The sequence below is a fragment of the Heptranchias perlo genome, chromosome 12 (assembly GCF_035084215.1).
Source record: "Heptranchias perlo isolate sHepPer1 chromosome 12, sHepPer1.hap1, whole genome shotgun sequence".
In the NCBI taxonomy this organism is placed as follows: domain Eukaryota; kingdom Metazoa; phylum Chordata; class Chondrichthyes; order Hexanchiformes; family Hexanchidae; genus Heptranchias; species Heptranchias perlo.
The window spans coordinates 1,561,587-1,579,903 of record NC_090336.1 but is presented as its reverse complement, the minus strand read 5'-3'; the positions used below and the strand labels follow the sequence as shown (position 1 = coordinate 1,579,903).

At 43.6% G+C, this 18,317-nt stretch overlaps 1 protein-coding gene across 1 annotated transcript in view; it reads left to right on the top strand.

The window, feature by feature from the left end:
- LOC137328112 (mucin-6-like) overlaps nucleotides 1–17,710 on the top strand; it is a 63,771-nt gene extending 46,061 nt beyond the window's left edge. Inside the window, exon 7 of the mRNA XM_067994292.1 lies at nucleotides 17,646–17,710. Coding sequence (XP_067850393.1) covers nucleotides 17,646–17,710 — 65 coding nt within the window. The remainder of the gene's footprint in view (nucleotides 1–17,645) is intronic.
- The last annotated feature ends 607 nt before the right edge of the window (nucleotides 17,711–18,317 follow it).

Sequence of the window (18,317 nt, the reverse complement as noted above, 5' to 3'; positions counted from 1 at the left end):
CCAAAAGACATTTGATGAAGTGCCACATAATAGGCTTGTCATCAATGTTGAAGCCCATGGAATAAAAGGGGCAGTGGCAGCATGGATACGAAATTGGCTAAGCGACAGGAAATAGAGAGTAGTGGTGAACGATTGTTTTTTGGACTGGAGGGAGGTATACAGTGGTGTTCCCCAGGGGTCAGTACTAGGACCACTCCTTTTCTTGATATATATTAATGACTTGGACTTGGGTGTACAGGGCATAATTTCCAAATTTGCAGATGACACAAAACTTGGAAGTGTAGTGAACAGTGAGGAGGATAGTGATAGACTTCAAGATGACATACACAGGCTGGTGGAATGGGCGGATACGTGGCTGATGAAATTTAATGCAGAGAAGAGCAAAGTGATACATTTTGGCTAGAAGAATGAGAAGAGGCAATATAAACTAGAGGGCACAATTCTAAAGTGGGTGCAGAAACAGATAGACCTGGGAGTATATGTGCACAATTTGTTGAAGGTGGCAGGGCAGGTTGAGAAAGTAGTTAAAAAAGCATACGAGATCCTGGGCTTTATAAATAGAGGCATAGAGTACAAAAGCAAAGAAGTTATGATGAACCTTTATAAAACACTGGTTTGGCCACAACTGGAATATTATGTCCCATTCTGGTCACTTTAGGAAGAATGTGAAGGCATTAGAGAGGGTGCAGAAGAGATTTACGAGAATGGTTCCAGGGATGAAGGACTTTGGTTCTTTGGTGGATAGACTGGAAAAGCTGGGATTGTTCTCCTTAGAGCAGAAAAGGTTGATAGGAAATTTGATAGAGGTATTTTAAATCATGAAGGGTCTAAACAGAGTAGATAGAGACTGTTCTCATTGGCGGAAGGCTCAAGAACCAGAGGACACACATTTGAGGTGATTGGCAAAAAAAACCAAAGGCAACATGAGGAAAATCTTTTTTACACAGCGAGTGGTTAGGATCTGGAATGCACTACCCGAGGGGGTGGTGGAGGCAGATTCAATCATGGCCTTCAAAAGGGAATTGAATAAGTACTTCAAGGGAAAAATTTCAGGGCAAAGGGGAAAGGGCAGTGGTGTGGGACTAGCTGGATTGCTCTTGTAGCGAGCCGGCAGGGGCTTGACGGGCCGAATTGCCTCCTGTGCTGTAACCATTCTATGATTCTATGATAGAGTAGACATGGAGAAGATGTTTCCACTTGTGGAGTAAAGCAGAACTAGGTGTCATAAATCATAGAATCATAGAAAGGTTACAGCATGGAAGTAGGCCATTTGGCCCATCGAGTCCGTGCTGGCTCGATACAAGAGCAATCCAGTTAGTCCCGCTCCTCTGCATTTCCCCATAGTGCTGCAAATTTTTTACTTTCAAGAACTTATCCAGTTCCCTTTTGAAGGCCGTGATTGAATCTGCCTCCACCACCCTCTTGGGCAGTGCATTCCAGATCCTAACCACTCACTGTGTAAAAAATATAAGATAGTCACTCATAAATCCAGTAGGGAATTCAGGAGAAACTTCTTTACCCAGAGAGTCGTTAGATTGTGGAACTCACTACCACAAGGTGTAGTTGAGGCGGCTACCATAGATGCATTTAAGCTAGAAAAAAGAAAGGAATAGAAGGTTATGCTGATAGGGTTAGATGAATTAGGGAGGGAGGAGGCTCGTGTGGAGCAAAAACACCCAGATGGACATGGCTGAATGGCCTGTTTCTGTGCTGTACATTCTATGTAATTCTTTGTAACATAGAATCACCTGATGAGCAAAGGTCCAGGCCTCACATACCCAATTAATGCTTTAATAGGATTATTTCTTAGATGTGCTCTCTGCCTCATGACTAATTTTCAAATTAAAGCACTGGTCAATGTTTTGCAAAACAAAGCTTTTTTGATGGTTCAGCAATGGTAAATTTTGCAAGCCCTCGCACCACCAGCAGGGCCTGTGAAGGTCGAAAAATGTGGGGTGCCTCATTTTGTGACCGGCATTTTAAGCGAAAAAATAAGGCTATGCTGAGGGCAAGCATAGGCTCATAACATTTAAATAGCCCAATTTTGGTCCCACACCAAATTTTCTGCCTTCAGGCTGAAAGTGCAAGGTCTCCTTAGTAGACCATAAAAAGGAGAAGGTAAGATTTTTGCTGTGTTTTCAGATATCCATTGATGCATTTTCCTCCATGCATTAGTAGGTTTTGTAGGGTACACCTCCATTTCTGCATTTTTATTCCACTTTCACCACCATTGATCTTCTTTATTGTTCTTGGTTTCTGCTCATTTTGATTCCACACTTTACATGGAGGTAAGGATTGATATTCCTCATTTTAATTATCCGCTGCATAATTAAAATGAGGAAGAGGAGTTTGTGAGTGGCCAACAAACGTGGAGGCAATAATCACTGAGATATTCTGGCCGTACCCGTCATTACTCCGAGGCCTTTACCTGGACATGTCAAAGGAATTCCATCTTTGCTGCCTCCACATCACGATACAGATTGTCACAGATTGTGCTGTCTGTTGTTTTATGAGCTGCACAGAACATCTGGAGCAGGGGCTGCTCTTTCAGTAAAAGTACAAATTATCACAGCAGGTAACGTTCATTCCACTATATTCTTCCAGGAGACATCTGTCACATCAATTAGGGTACGGTAGCATAGTGATTATGTTACTGGACGAGTAATCCGGAGACCTGGACTAATAATCTGGAGTCATGAGTTCAAATCCTGCCTTGGCAGCTGGAGAATTTATATTCAATTAATTAAATAAAATCTGGAATTAAAAAAAACTAGTATCAGTAATGGTGGTTATGAAACTACCGGATTGTCGTAAAAACCCATCTGGTTCACTAATGTTCTTTAGGGAAGGAAACTTGCTGTCCTTACCAGGTCTGGTCTATATGTGACTCCAGACCCATGGCAATGTGGTTGATTTTTAATCACCCTCTGAAATGGCCCAGCAAGCTACTCAAGAAGGCACTTACCACCACTTTCTCAAGGGCAATCAGGGATGGGCAACAAATGCTGGCCCTGCCAGCGAAGCACACATCCCATGAACGAATTTTTAAAAAAGACAGTAACACACATAGCAGGGAAGTGACTGCAATGTTTGCAAGAAGTAATATTGTTGTAACTTTTCTTGTGGAAAGGAGGCATCAACTGAACAAAATGCATAACTTTCACCCGATGGTAGGGTTCCCACTGATGCAAAGAGCCGCATATTTAGACATCAGTGGGGGGTAATTTTGACTTTGAAGTCATTGAGAACAAAAATCGGGACAGTGGCTAAATCGATATTGCTTGTTTTACACTATCACCCAAAGTGAAAATGACCCCCAGGGCTCTTCATATCAACACCATAGCCTTCATTAAGATAAAAGTTTGGCATTCAATTAATGTTCGAGTGGCATCTGAGCACAGAAACATCATCTTGCATGTCATTATCCAGGAAGCATCCATGGTGTTTTTGTTGTGTGGCAGTCCGTGTTGGCCAAATTTTTTGAAGGGGGAAGGAACACTGTGTGGATGCCTTTCATAAGAACATAAGAAATAGGAGCAGGAGTGGGCCATATGACCCCTCGAGCCTGCTCCACCATTCAATAAGATCATGGCTGACATTCGATTTCAACTCCACTTTCCCGCCCAATCCTCATATCCTTTGATTGCCTTAGAGTCCAAAAAGCTATCAATCTCAGTCTTGAATATACTCAACGACTGAGCATCCACAGCCCCCGGGGTAGACAATTCCAAAGATTCACAAACCTCTGAGAGAAGAAATTCCTCCTCATCTCAGTCCTAAATGGCCGACCCCTTATCCTGAGACTTTGCCTCCTAGTTCTCGATTCTCTAGCCAGCGGAAACAGCCTCTCAGCATCTACCCTGTCAAGCCCTCTCATAATCTTATATGTTTCAATGAGATCACCTCTCATTCTTCTAAACTCCAGAGAATATAGGCCCATTCTTCTCAATCTCTCCTCATGGGACACCCTCTCATCCCAGGAATCAATCTGGTGAATTTTTGTTGCACTGCCTCTAAGGCAAGTATATCCTTCCTTAGATAAGGAAATTAAATCAGTATACAGTAGTCCAGGTGTGGTCTCACTAAAGCCCTTTACAATTGTAGTAAGACTTCCTTACTCTTGTACTCAAACACCCTTGCAATAAAGGACAACATGCTATTTGCCTTCACGAGGGAAAAACTGCCACATCCAGTCGTGAATGGTGGTGGGCAATTAAACAACTAATGGGAGGAGGAGGCTCTGCAAACATCCCCATCCTCAATGATGGCAGAGTCCAGCATATGAGTGCAAAAGACAAGGCTGAAGCATTTGCAACCATCTTCAGCCAGAAGTGGATGATCCATCTCGGCCTCCTCCCAATATCATAGAGTCATAGAGTTATACAGCACGGATAGAGGCCCTTCGGCCCATCGTGTCCACACCGGCCATCAGCCCTGTCTACTCTAATCCCATATTCCAGCATTTGGTCCGTAGCCTTGTATGCTATGGCATTTCAAGTGCTCATCCAAATGCTTCTTGAATGTTGTGAGGGTTCCTGCCTCCACAACCCTTTCAGACAGTGAGTTCCAGACTCCAACCACCCTCTGGGTGAAAAAGTTCTTTCTCAAATCCCCTCTAAACCTCCCGCCTTTTACCTTGAATCTATGTCCCCTTGTTATAGAACCCTCAACGAAGGGAAAAAGCTCCTTAGTATCCATCCTATCTGTGCCCCTCATAATTTTGTACACCTCAATCATGTCCCCCCTCAGCCTCCTCTGCTCCAAGGAAAACAAACCCAATCTTCCCAGTCTCTCTTCATAGCTGAAGCGCTCCAGCCCTGGTAACATCCTGGTGAATCTCCTCTGCACCCTCTCCAAAGCGATCACATCCTTCCTGTAGTGTGGCGACCAGAACTGCACACAGTACTCCAGCTGTGGCCTAACCAGTGTTTTATACAGCTCCATCATAACCTCCTTGCTCTTATATTCTATGCCTCGGCTAATAAAGGCAAGTATCCCATATGCCTTCTTTACCACCTTATCTACCTGTTCCGCCGCCTTCAGGGATCTGTGAACTTGCACACCAAGATCCCTCTGACCCTCTGTCTTGCCTAGGGTCCTCCCATTCATTGTGTATTCCCTTGCCTTGTTAGTCCCTCCAAAGTGCATCACCTCGCACTTTTCCGGGTTAAATTCCATTTGCCACTGTTCCGCCCATCTGACCAACCCATCTATATCGTCCTGCAGACTGAGGCTATCCTCCTCGCTATTTACCACCCTACCAATCTTTGTATCATCAGCGAACTTACTGATCATACCTTTTACATTCATATCCAAGTCATTAATGTAGACCACAAACAGCAAGGGACCCAGCACCGATCCCTGTGGTACCCCACTGGCCACAGGCTTCCAGTCACAAAAACAACCTTCGACCATCACCCTCTGCCTTCTGCCACTAAGCCAGTTTTGTATCCAAAGTGCCACGGCACCCTGGATTCCATGGGCTCGTACCTTCTTGACCAGTCTCCTGTGGGGGACTTTATCGAAGGCCTTACTGAAATCCATGTATACCACATCCACTGCGTTACCCTCATCCACACGCCTAGTCACCCCCTCAAAAAATTCAATCAAATTAGTCAGACATGATCTTCCCTTGACAAAGCCATGTTGACTATCCCTGATTAATCCTTGCTTCTCCAAGTGGAGACTAATTTTGTCCTTCAGAATTTTTTCCAATAATTTTCCTACCACTGATGTTAGGCTCACTGGCCTGTAGTTCCCCGGTTTTTCCCTACTCCCCTTCTTGAATAATGGTATTACATTAGCGGTTCTCCAGTCCTCTGGCACATCCCCTGTGGCCAGAGAGGTTCTGAATATATGTGTCAGAGCCCCCGCAATCTCCTCCTTTGCCTCACACAGTAGCCTGGGATACATTTCGTCCGGGCCTGGGGATTTATCCATTTTTAGGCCTGCTAAAACCGCCAATACCTCCTCCCGCCATCACAGAAGCCAGTCTTCAGCCAGTTCGATTCACTCCACGTGATATCAAGAAACGGCTGAGTGCACTGGATACAGCAAAGGCTATGGGCCCCAACAACATCCCGGCTGTGGTGCTGAAGTCTTGTGCTCCAGAACTAGCTGCGCCTCTAGCCAAGCTGTTCCAGTACAGCTAAAACACTGGCATCTACCCGACAATGTCGAAAATTGCCCAGGTATGTCCTGTCCACAAAAAGCAAGACAAATCCAATCCGGCCAATTACCGCCACATCAGTCTACTCTCAATCATCAGCAAAGTGATGGAAGGTGTCGTCGGCAGTGCTATCAAGCGGCACTTACTCACCAATAACCTGCTCACCGATGCTCAGTTTGGGTTCCGCCAGGACCACGCGGCTCCAGACCTCCTTACAGCCTTGGTCCAAACATGGACAAAAGAGCTGAATTCCAGAGGTGAGTTGAGAGTGACTGCCCTTGACATCAAGGCAGCTTTTGACCGAGTGTGGCACCAAGGAGCCCGGGTAAAGTTGAAGTCAATGGGAATCAGGGGGAAAACTCTCCAGTGGCTGGAGTCATACCGAGCACAAACAAAGATGTTAGTGGTTGTTGGAGGCCAATCACCTCAGCCCCAGGGCATTGCTGCAGGAGTTCCTCAGGGCAGTGTCCTCGGCCCAACCATCTTCAGCTGCTTCATCAATGACCTTCCCTCCATCATAAGGTCAGAAATGGGGATGTTCGCTGATGATTGTACAGTGTTCAGTTCCATTCGCAACCCCTCAAATAACAAAGCAGTCTGAGCCCGCATGCAGCAAGACCTGGACAACATACAAGTAACATTTGCGACAGACAAGTGCCAGGCAATGACCATCTCCAACAAGAGAGAGTCTAACCACCTCCCCTTGACATTCAACAGCATTACCATCACCGAATCTCCCACCATCAACATCCTGGGGGTCACCATTGACCAGAAACTTAACTGGACCAGCCATATAAATACTGTGGCTACAAGAGCAGGTCAGAGGCTGGGTATTCTGCGGCGAGTGACTCACCTCCTGACTCCCCAAAGCCTTTCCACCATCTGCAAGGCACAAGTCAGGAGCGTGATGAAATACTGTCCACTTGCTTGGATGAGTGCAGCTCCAACAACACTCAAGAAGCTCCATCCAGGACAAAGCAGCCCGCTTGATTGGCACCCCATCCACCACCCTAAACATTCACTCCCTTCACCACCGGCGGACAGTGGCTGTAGTGTGAACCATCCACAGGATGCACTGCAGCAACTCGCCAAGGCTTCTTTGACAGCACCTCCCCAAACCCGCGTCCTCTACCACTTAGAAGGACGAGAACAGCAGGGAACAACACCACTTGCACGTTCCCCTCCAAGTCACACACCATCCCAACTTGGAAATATATCGCCGTTCATTGTCGCTGGGTCAAAATCCTGGAACTCCCTTCCTAACAGCACTGTGGGAAAACCTTCACCACACGGACTGCAGCGGTTCAAGAAGGCGGCTCACCACCACCTTCTCAAGGGCAATTAGGGATGGGCAATAAATGCTGGCCTCGCCAGCGACGCCCATATCCCATGAACGAATAAAAAAAAAATTGCTTGCTGCACCTGCATGTTAACTTTCTGTGTTTCGTGTACAAGGACTCCCAAATCTCTCTGACCACCAGCATTTAATAATTTCTCACTATTTAAAAAATATTCTGTTTTTCTATTCTTCCTACCAAAGTGAATAACTTCACTTTTCCTCAATCTGCCACCTTTTTGCCCACTTACTTAACCTGTTTATATCCCTTTGCAGCCTCTTTGGGCCGGAGACGGGAAGGGGGCAGGGGAGTCGAATTGCGGTCTTGAAACCCGGTAGTACGGGTTTCCTGGACATCCTTATGATATTGATGTAAGGACATTTTTTTTGTTAGTTTGCAGTCCGACTGGCCGGCCTGATTGACAGGCTGGCCTCCGTTGGACAGAAGAGCAGCCAGGGAGAGGACATGAAAAGGTAAGTCTTCAGGTAAGTCTTTGATTGTATGGATAGGTGGGGATGGGCATGAGGATCATGAGGGGGTAGGGGGGAAAGGAGTCAGTCATGGGGGGAGGGAACAAGGGTCAGTCACCTAGGGGGTGAGATGTCGGGATAGTTGGGGTCATCGCGGGGGGCCGCGATGGTTGGGGTTGGAATCGGTGGGGTCCGCAATCATTGGGAGGGGGATCGGAGATCGAGGGGGGAGGGGTTCCGTGATCGTTGTTGGGGGGGGCAGGGGGTTGGAGATGGGTGTGGGTATGGCTGGTCCAGTTAAGTTTCTGGTCAATGGTGACCCCCAGGATGTTGATGGTGGGAGATTCGGCGATGGTAATGCTGTTGAATGTCAACTCATAGTGTGAAGGAGAAGGCCCGGGAATCCCAGCCCCCAGGGATTGAAATTGCAAAACCTGAAAAAATGGAGGCCCACAGCCTCCTGAGAGGGGTTCAATGCCCCCCCCCACCCTGCCCCCAACCTACCTGTTTCTCACTGTTAAAATTTGGCCCTTTGTGGCCTCTTCACGGCTTACGTTCCCACCTAGCTTTGTATCGTCGTCAATCTTGGGTACATTACACTCGGTCCCTTCATCTAAGTCATTAATATAGATTGTAAATAGCTGAGGCCCAAGTTCTGATCCTTGCGACACCCCACTAGTTACAGTCTGCCAACCTGAAAATGACCCGTTTATTCCTACTCTCTGTTTTCTGTCCGTTAACCAATCCTCTATCCATACTAATATATTACCCCCAACCCCATGAGCCCTTATCTTGTGTAACAATCTTTTGTGTGGCACTTTATTGAATGCCTTTTGAAATTCCAAATATACTAAATCCACTGGTTCCCCTTCATCTACCCTGCTGGTTAGTTCCTCAAAAAACTCTAATATATTTGTCAATCACGATTTCCCTTTCATAAAACCATGTTGATGCTGCCTAATCATGTTATGATTTTCTAAGTGCCCTGTTACTACTTCCTTAATAATAATAACGGATTCCAGCATTTTCCCGATGACTAATGTCTGGCTAACTGGCCTGTAGTTCCCTGTTTTCTCTCTCCCTCCCTTCTTGAATAGTGGGGTTACATTTGCTACCTTCCAGTCCGCTGGGACCGTTATAGAATCTAAGGAATTTTGGAAGATCACAACCAATGATCTACTATCTCCGCAGCCACCTCTTTTAGAACCCTAGGATGTAAGCCATCACGTCCAGGGGATTTGTTGGCTTTTAGTCCCATTAACTTTTCCAGTACATTTTCTTTACTAATACTAATCACTTTAAGTTGCTCACTCTCATCAGACACTTGGTTCCCCACTATTTCTGGTATGTTTTTCAGAAGAATTGGGCTATCTTCTGCATCCATGGCTGCTGACCCCACTCAAAAAAGCCGTAACCATAGTGGACCAAGTCAGCCTGGACACCTTAGGATCTGTTTGTTGTTCCTTGGCTACCACTGACACTTTACAGAAAAATGAACCATACAGTTGATGCACAATAAAAATGTGTGTAAAAGGGCAATGCAAGATGTTTCAAATTTGCAAGGGAAAATTTTGCAGGGCTATGGAGTAAGAGCAGGGGTGTGGGACTAATTAGATAGCTCTTCCAAAGAACTGGCACAGGCACGATGAGCCGAATGTTCTCCTCTGCTATATCATTCTATGATTCTATGAAATGGTATCTCCTGCACGATGCAGGAGTTCCCAATTTATATTTGAGCCATGCTTGATGGGCCCACAAGAAATATGTGCTAAAGGGAGGGGCAGACTCATCTTCACCTTTGTCCTGAGAACAGCTTACTTTTTCCTAATTTCCAGCCAGATATTAGGGAGCTGGGTGACTGAATTAACTCTTTTGACAACCTCCTTCCACGCAGTTGGTACCTCTATTTTTACCTTGCACCTCCCTCATCAGGACCCCCAAAGTGACTAGTGTCACCCACATGTCTTCGCTATGCTATTATGGACAATTAATCTATTTTTCTGTCACCACAACAACCTCCACACTTGTGGCAAGCTGCAGCTGTTTAAAAGTGTTCCATCACCAGATCTTGCACTCCCCCGCCAAGTGTGCCGCAGATCAGTCTCTCTCGGCAAGGTTCTCCTGAGCCTGCAACCTAGTCCGCTGAGGGGATAACGATTATATTGCAAAGTTTGGCATTGTATGATCCCTGAGCTATGCGTGCAGTGTGCTTGTGTTTAAAGTCAACACAATCCCAATTTTTGGCGGATTGCAAAATAAGGGTGAATAACTATGCCTGTAAGCATGCAATTTTTGATGCTTGTATGACTAGAATTTAGAAATATAATATCTATTATCCTTCAAAGGATTAATTACTTGGCCATATGAAAAATATATCTGCAAAAATTATCTGTTTCTTGATTTTCTAATAGGTGTTTCCCCTTGAAAGATGATGTAATTGGTTAATAACACCAAATTCACGTCCTCAAATTGTTAATTGTCTTCAACTTCAACAAACATGACTTCAATAACAGGTCAACAATAATGGAAGGTGCACAAGTATCTTTCTATTGATTTGATAACTGGTGCTTTCCATTACATGAAGATGGAACTGCTGAACACTCTTGATATATGTAATTTCATCTATTTCCTTTACAGCATCAATTAGCACTCCAATTTCACCGATAACTGTGAAAAGCCCATGTAATTTCAACAATATGTGCTAGTCCATCAACCAACAAAAATTATACAAAACGTATCGATAAAGTGATGTTAAACTGATAACTGATATTTTCTTTATATCTTCAAATTCCTATTTTCCAACTACATTGCCTACACCACCTTATCCTGCAACTGCTATACCACCTCAGACTTCATCAATAGTTACAGGACAGCCAATTTACTATCTGATTTGCTGTGGTACATATACTTTTGTTTCATTCAGGCAACATTTCTCCTGCATTAATAAGAATATAAGAAATAGGAGGGAAAGGCCTAACAATTATAGGCCGGTCAGTCTTATCTCAGTGGTGGGCAAACTATTAGAATCAATACTGAGAGATAGGATAAACTGTCACTTGGAAAGGCATGGTTTAATCAAAGATAGTCAGCATGGATTTGTTCAGGGAAGGTCATGCTTTACAAATCTGATTGAATTCTTTGAGGAAGTGAGAAGGATTGATGAGGGTAGTGCAGTGGATGTTGTCTACATAGATTTTAGTAAGGCATTTGACAAGGTCCCACATGGCAGACTGGTCACAAAGGTAAAAGCCCATGGGATACAGGGAAATGTGGCGAAAAGGATCCAAAATTGGCTCAGTAACAGAAAACAAAGGGTAAAAGTCGATGGATGTCTTTGCGAATGGAAATCCGTTTCCAGTGGTGTGCCACAGGGCTCAGTGTTGGGTCCCTTGCTGTTTGTGGTATATATTAATGATTTGGACTTGAATGTAGGGGGCATGATTGGCCAATTTACAGACAACACAAAAATTGGCTGTGTAGTTGATAGTGAAGAGGATAGCTGTAGACTCCAAGAAGTTATCAGTGGGCTGGCGGAGTGGGCGGAAAAGTGGCAAATGGAGTTCAACCCGGAGAAGTGTGAGGTAATGCACTTAGGGAGGGCAAACAGTAAAAGGGAATACGCAGTAAACGGGAATATATTGAGAGGGGTAAAGGAAGTAAGAGATCTTGGACTGCATGTTCACGGTCCCTGAAGGTGGCAGTACAGGTAGATAAGGTTGTGAAGAAGGCATACGGAATGCTCTCCATTATTAACTGAGGTATAGAATACAAAAGTAGGGATGTAATGATGGAACTGTATAAAACGCTGGTAAGGCCACAGCTGGAGTATTGTGCGCAGTTCTGGTCACCACATTAAGGAAGAACGTAATTGCTCTAGAGAGAGTGCAGAGAAAATTTACAAGAATGTTGCCAGGGCTTGAAAATTGGAGCTACGAGGAGAGATTGGATAGGCTGGGGTTGTTTTCCTTGGAGCAGAGGAGGCTGAGGGGAGACTTGATTGAGGTGTACAAAATTATGAGGGGCCCAGATAGAGTAGACAGGAAGTACCTGTTTCCCCTAGTGGAGAGTTCAAGAACTAGAGGACATAGATTTAAGCAGATTGGCAGAAGGATTAGACGGGACACGAGGAAAAACTTTTTTACCCAGAGGGTGGTGGGTGTATGGAATTTGCTGCCTGAATTGGTGGTAGAGGCAGGGACCCTCAACTCTTTTAAAAAGAACCTGGACCTGCACCTAAAGTGCTGTAAGCTGCAGGACCATGGACCGGGTGCTGGAAGGTGGGATTAGAATGGGCACCTGGTTGTTCTTCGAGCCGGCGCGGACACGATGGGCCGAATGGCCCCCTTCTGTGCTGTATCTTTTCTATGGTTCTAGGAGCAGGAGTAGGCCAAAAGGCCCCTTGACTGGGGTTGACAATTGTAAACAATTTTACAACACCAAGTTATAGTCCAGCAATTTTATTTTAAATTCACAAGCTTTCGGAGGAAGCTTGTGAATTTAAAATAAAATTGCTGGACTATAACTTGGTGTTGTAAAATTGTTTACAATTAATTCTTCTTCATATTGGAGCAAAAAAGGTTAAGGGGAGATTTAATAGAGGTGTTCAAAATTACATGGGGTTTTGTTAGAGTTGACAGGGAGAAACTGATTCTACTAACAGGAGGGTCGGTAACCACAGGATACAGATTCAAGCTCATTGGCAAAGAAGCCAAGGGTGAGATGATGAGAAATGTTTTTACTCAGCGAGTTGTTATGATCTCGAATGCACTGTCTGAAAAGGTGGTGGAAGTGGATTCGAAAGTAACTTTGAAAAGGGAAGTGGATATATACTTCATAAGGAAACATTTGCAGGGCTATGAGGAATGAGCAGGGAGTGGGACGAATTGGATAGCCCTTTCAAAGAGCCTGCACAGGCACGTTGGGCCAAATGGTCTCCTGCGCTGTATTATTCGATGATTCCATAATGCAATGTGATAAAATGCTATTCAGATTAAGTTGCACAGTAATAGACTTTATATCAGCTGATTCCTCAGTTCTTGTGAGAAGAAAAGCCCTTACACAGCACTATTTTAACATGGCCATGTTCTCATTCACGGATCACGAGCAGACTGTTACTTTGGCAAGGTGATTGCGTCACTTTGGCTGCAATTTATGCGCTTGAAATTAGCACTGATTAGCGCTGGCTTCAAGTTTACGCAAAAATGCATTTGCCTATTTACAAACAGAAAATCTTCCATGAACCAGCGCAATTGGGCAGTGTAATAGAATGCAATTGTTTCTTATTTTTCTTCTTTCCATTAAAATGTATTTCTTGATGTATTTAAGTGTGGTAAGCTGGTGAGGTTTTATTAATATGTCTGAAAATGGGTTTATCAGCAAAAATAAGGATTTTTAATAATGGTGTCCAATCTTCCACCTGTGAGTAACCTGATTTAAAAGCACTGAAAATGACTTTAAAAAACTATACTGAACCACTTAATAATTTCATTGGAGTACACTAGACATTTTCTTAGTAAATTAAATACTTTTTGACATGAAAAGCTTTGAAAACGTGTGTTCTGGTGCCTGTGCACCTAAGAAAATGAGCGCAATTTGAAGAGCCTTCCCGAACCAGCACAATTCTCCACCCTCGATATCTTCACAATGTGGACCACAAGTTCAGTAACTTATGAAATGAATATGAATTAAGGCACAATTTAGGATTAATCAGGAACAAAAGGAATTCAATTGAAACGAATATTAACTTGTGAACTGGTATTTTCCATTGATTAAAATGGATCCTTTTGATGCTCTCCACACTTACACCTCAACAACAACAACAGTAACAACTTGCATTTATATACTGCCTTCAACACAGTAAAACTTCCCAACGCACTTCACAGGAACATTATCAAACAGAATTTGACACCCAGACACATAAGGAGATATTATGATAGGTGGCCAAAAGCTTGGTTAAAGAGGTGGGTTTTAAGGAGCGTCTTAAAGGAGGAGAGAGAGGTAGAGAGGCGGAGAGTTTTAGTGAGGGAATTCCAGAGCTGAGGGCCAGGGCAGCTGAAGGCACAGCCGCCAATGGTGGAACAACTAAAATCGGGGATGTGCAAGAGGCAAGAATTGGAGGAGCGTAGAGATAGCGGAGGGTTGTAGTGGTGGAGGAGTTGACAGAGATAGGGAGGGATGAGGCCATGAAGGGATTTGAAAACAAAGATGAGAATTTTAAAATCGAGTCGATCCCGGAACGGTAGCCAATGTAAGTATATTCATCCAACTGTACCTCTTACGAACATACGAATTAAGAGCAGGAGTAGACCATTCGGCCCCTCGAGCCTGCTCTGCCGTTTGATAAGATCATGGCTGATCTGATTGTGACCTCAACCCTACTTTTCCGTCTCCCTTGTTAATCAGGAATCTATCCAACTCAGTCTTAAAAATATTCAATGAGCCAGCCTCCACCGCTCTCTGGGGAGGGGAGTTCCACAGATTGACGACCCTCTGAGAGAAAAAATTTCTCCTCATCCCAGTCTTAAATGGGAGACCCCTTATTTTGAAACTGTGGCCCTTGTTCTACTCTGTTTCAAAGAAAAGTAATATAGAAAAATATGAACGTACCAACCCATGATTTTCTGTACAGTTACATTGAATGCAGGTTGGGGGTAGGGAGGGGAGGCAGGGTGTTGGGGGGTATTTTTGGGTTTGCAGAACCGAGACAGAAAACTCCAGCCATCATTTTCCATTTTTTCATACAACAGCATTGCCAGTATACAACAGACTGGGCCTCCATATAGGGTAGATTCTTCGTAGAGTCACATGGTTTGGATATGTACATAGACTATTAGAATCATGGAAATTAGACCGTAAGCAGAGTCTTTCATCCAATCAGCAGTGCTCGCTCCTTTAATGGAGTTATGTACTTCAATCCTATTTCCTTGACCTTTCCTTCAGTACTTTTATATTCTTCCTTTTCAAAGATTTATCCAGCTCCCTTTAAAAATGATCCGTTATCTGCCTCAGTACCCATTTGTGAAAGATCATTCCATGTTCGAATTACCCTCAATATGAATCTTTCCACTAAGTTCCTGCTTCATTCTTCTGGTGGTAATCCTAACTCATGTCTCAAAGTTACTGATCTGCCCGAAAGTGGAAGCAATCTTTCATGATTAATCCTCTCCAAAATGTTTTGAAATGTCCATTCAATCACTCTCTTCACCTTTTCTGATCAAGTGAAAGAATCCCCAATGCTTCAAGCCTCTCTTAATATCAGAACCTCTAATTTTTGGAACTATCCCAGTCATACTTTATTGAATCCCATCTATATCTCTTATATGTTTTCTTTGATGAGACCATAAGACTCTACTGTGGCCTAACCAATATCTGGATATCTGCTCTGCTTGGCCACTGATCAATTGGACAGTATGTCAAATGGTTGCGATCGCATCTTCCCACCACAGAAAGACAATTGTCTGCAAGTTTTCAAAGCCACTGTAGATAGCCTTCTCTGATCTGGTGCCCCAAACCTCAATGGCAGGTGTGAGATTATCTTTGTCAGGAGCTAAGAATTGCAATACTGGCTGTGCATAGCAGATGTCGACTATAGATAGGCCTGGATCAGTCACGGTCTCAAAGATGGATTGCAGTACTGTACTCACATTGATTAAAGTGCCATGAACACAAGTAGCAGATGGTGCAGCAGTACACAGATACAAGTATCAGACTGGTGCAGGTGTACACAGACACGAGTATCAGACTGGTGCAGCTGTACACAAACACGAGTATCAGACTGGTGCAGCGGTACACAGACATGAGTATCAGACTGGTGCAGCAGGACTCAGACATGAGTAGCAGACTGGTGCAATAGTACACAGATAGGAGTATCAGATTGGTGCAGCAGTACACAGACACGGGTATCAGACTGATCTAGCAGTACACAGACAGTCTCCTGTTCTGTGAATCATCTTCTGCACATCCTTCTGGTTCATCATTTAAACCCCCAGGAAGAGCATTCCTTGGTTTCGTCTTGAGCCTAGAGTTGAAGACAGATGTCTCCTTATAAACTGTCATGAAAAAGACTTTCATCATCTCCTTCATTCCCTCACCTGCTACTCCAAATTACCCTCCTTTATATCCAATGTCTGACCCTTCAACGTATGTGCAGTGAGATTTCCAAAGGCCAGCTCACAATGTTCCACATACAAAACTATTGGGGATTCAGGGTGAAGCCTGGGAATGGATAAGAAATTGGCTCATGGTAGGAAGCAGTGGATAGTGATTAGAGGAGTAACATCGAGGTGGGAGAACAACTAAGTTTAAGTCGTGAAACAATAACAGAAAATGCTGGAAACAAACAGCAGGTCATTCAGCATCTGAGGAGAGAAATTGAAAATTCCAAGTCATACTCCCATCACACTATCTTCAGAGCATTGGCTCCCCATCACACAGCAGCTCAACTGTAAAATTCTCATCATCATCATTAAACGCTTCCATGGTCATACACCACCCTATGTCCATAAACTTCTCCATCCCCTTATTCTCCCCATCAAAATCCCCATTGTTAACTCAACCCGCTCGTGCATCTCTTCACCCCCTCCATTTGCGACAGAGTCTTCATCTACCTAGGAGCCACTCCCTGGAACTCACTTACTGAACATCTCTGTCTCTCCACCCCTCTCACCTCCTTCAAGATACTGCTTCAAAATCACCCCTGTCGACAAGCTTTCAGTCAATGCTCCTCAGCTCTCTTCTTTTGGCTCATTATCCATTTTTCCTCATCTCTCTGTGATGAGACTTGAGAATTTTCACCATCAAAGGCACTATATGAATTCAAATTGCTGTTGTTCTAGAAATAAAAATGGTCAGATGCTAACAGATTGACCCAAATCCCACCACTCCCTGCTCAAATGAAAGTGGCATTTTTAAAGAATGAGACTTTGCCTGATTTGTAGACCCTTCAGCAGAATTAACTCACATAATGGGTCGTTCCCTGTCTGCTGGACTTTTTTTTTTCATTTTTCTGGACTGGCCAAAATTTGTTTTCAGCATTTCCTATTCTTATTTGGGACCTTGTGCATCTGTTCTCCTTTTCCACCCATCTTGCCTTTTATCTTGTGTGAGTTTTCCGATGTTTTATACTTTGTTAGTTATTTCCACATTCTTTTCATCTCATCTCTTTTCATTGCTTCACTCAGACGATCTCATACTTCCTTTCTGTTAATTAGTTTGTATGTCAGTCAACCCATTAACTTCCTTTGTGATTGAAGAATATCTTATATCCTTATCTGAAACCTTCAGCAGTGTGCAGCTAAATACATTATTCCATGCTGACTTGCTCTCTCAAGTTGAATTCATACAAAAAAATTGCCACATTAGGTCCGTTTCCTCATTCTTAGGGACTGTGAGCAGGAGCAGGGTGTTAATCATGGTGCAAATGGACATCCACTGAATTTCCTATTCCCCAGACCCCAATGCAATACTTCCAATGCCACTTTCTTTACAATACCCATTCTCAACCTTTAATTGCTCCTTTCACTGTATCCTTGGCAGCATCAGCATTGAATTCATTGCTTATGAAGCCCATTTCCACCTGTTTGTTCACTTCATATCTCGTATTTCCCATTGAAAGATGATGGAATTGCTCAGTATCCTCCTCACCTAAACCTTCAAATCTTTACTTTGCAGCATCAACAACATTGACACCGACAACAACCTTGACTTCAACAACAGGTATCAAGTTACCAATATAAATTGAATCATTTTGCATTGATCTCACAACAAAGTCATTCTGTGAAGATACACGGGAGGTTTTAGTGCGTGATAATTGGTGTTCTCTGTGGTAGGTTCACAGTATCATTTAGTAATCCCAACAGTTATATTACCTTCTGGTAGGAAGTTAACCATTTAATTCCAACCAAATGTGTCAATCATTGGCTTGAAAATTGGTATTTTGAAATGAATGATATTGTCTGGAAGTTACTAAATTGGCAGAAGAAGTTACAATAATTCATATAACATTCTTGCATGTGTTATTTTAGTACAGTGTATTTTAGTTGGCAGACAGAGGAATGTCATACATGTTTTAATCATTGATCCATGAAGAATGGCTTCATTGTTTTTTAACTTTAATGTTCTCCAAATTTATCCCTTCAACTCTATATTTTCCAGTGTCAACAACAACTCCAACTTCACCAACAGGTATGAAATTCATCACCGACTTCCTTTTGTAGCCATTTATCAATCACCAAAGTTATTCTATCAAAATGCCAGGTGACTTAATAACTGGTGTACTCCACTGAAATGGAAACCAAATGGATCCTAGTTCACATTCTGAATCTGAATTTGAAATGTTTATCA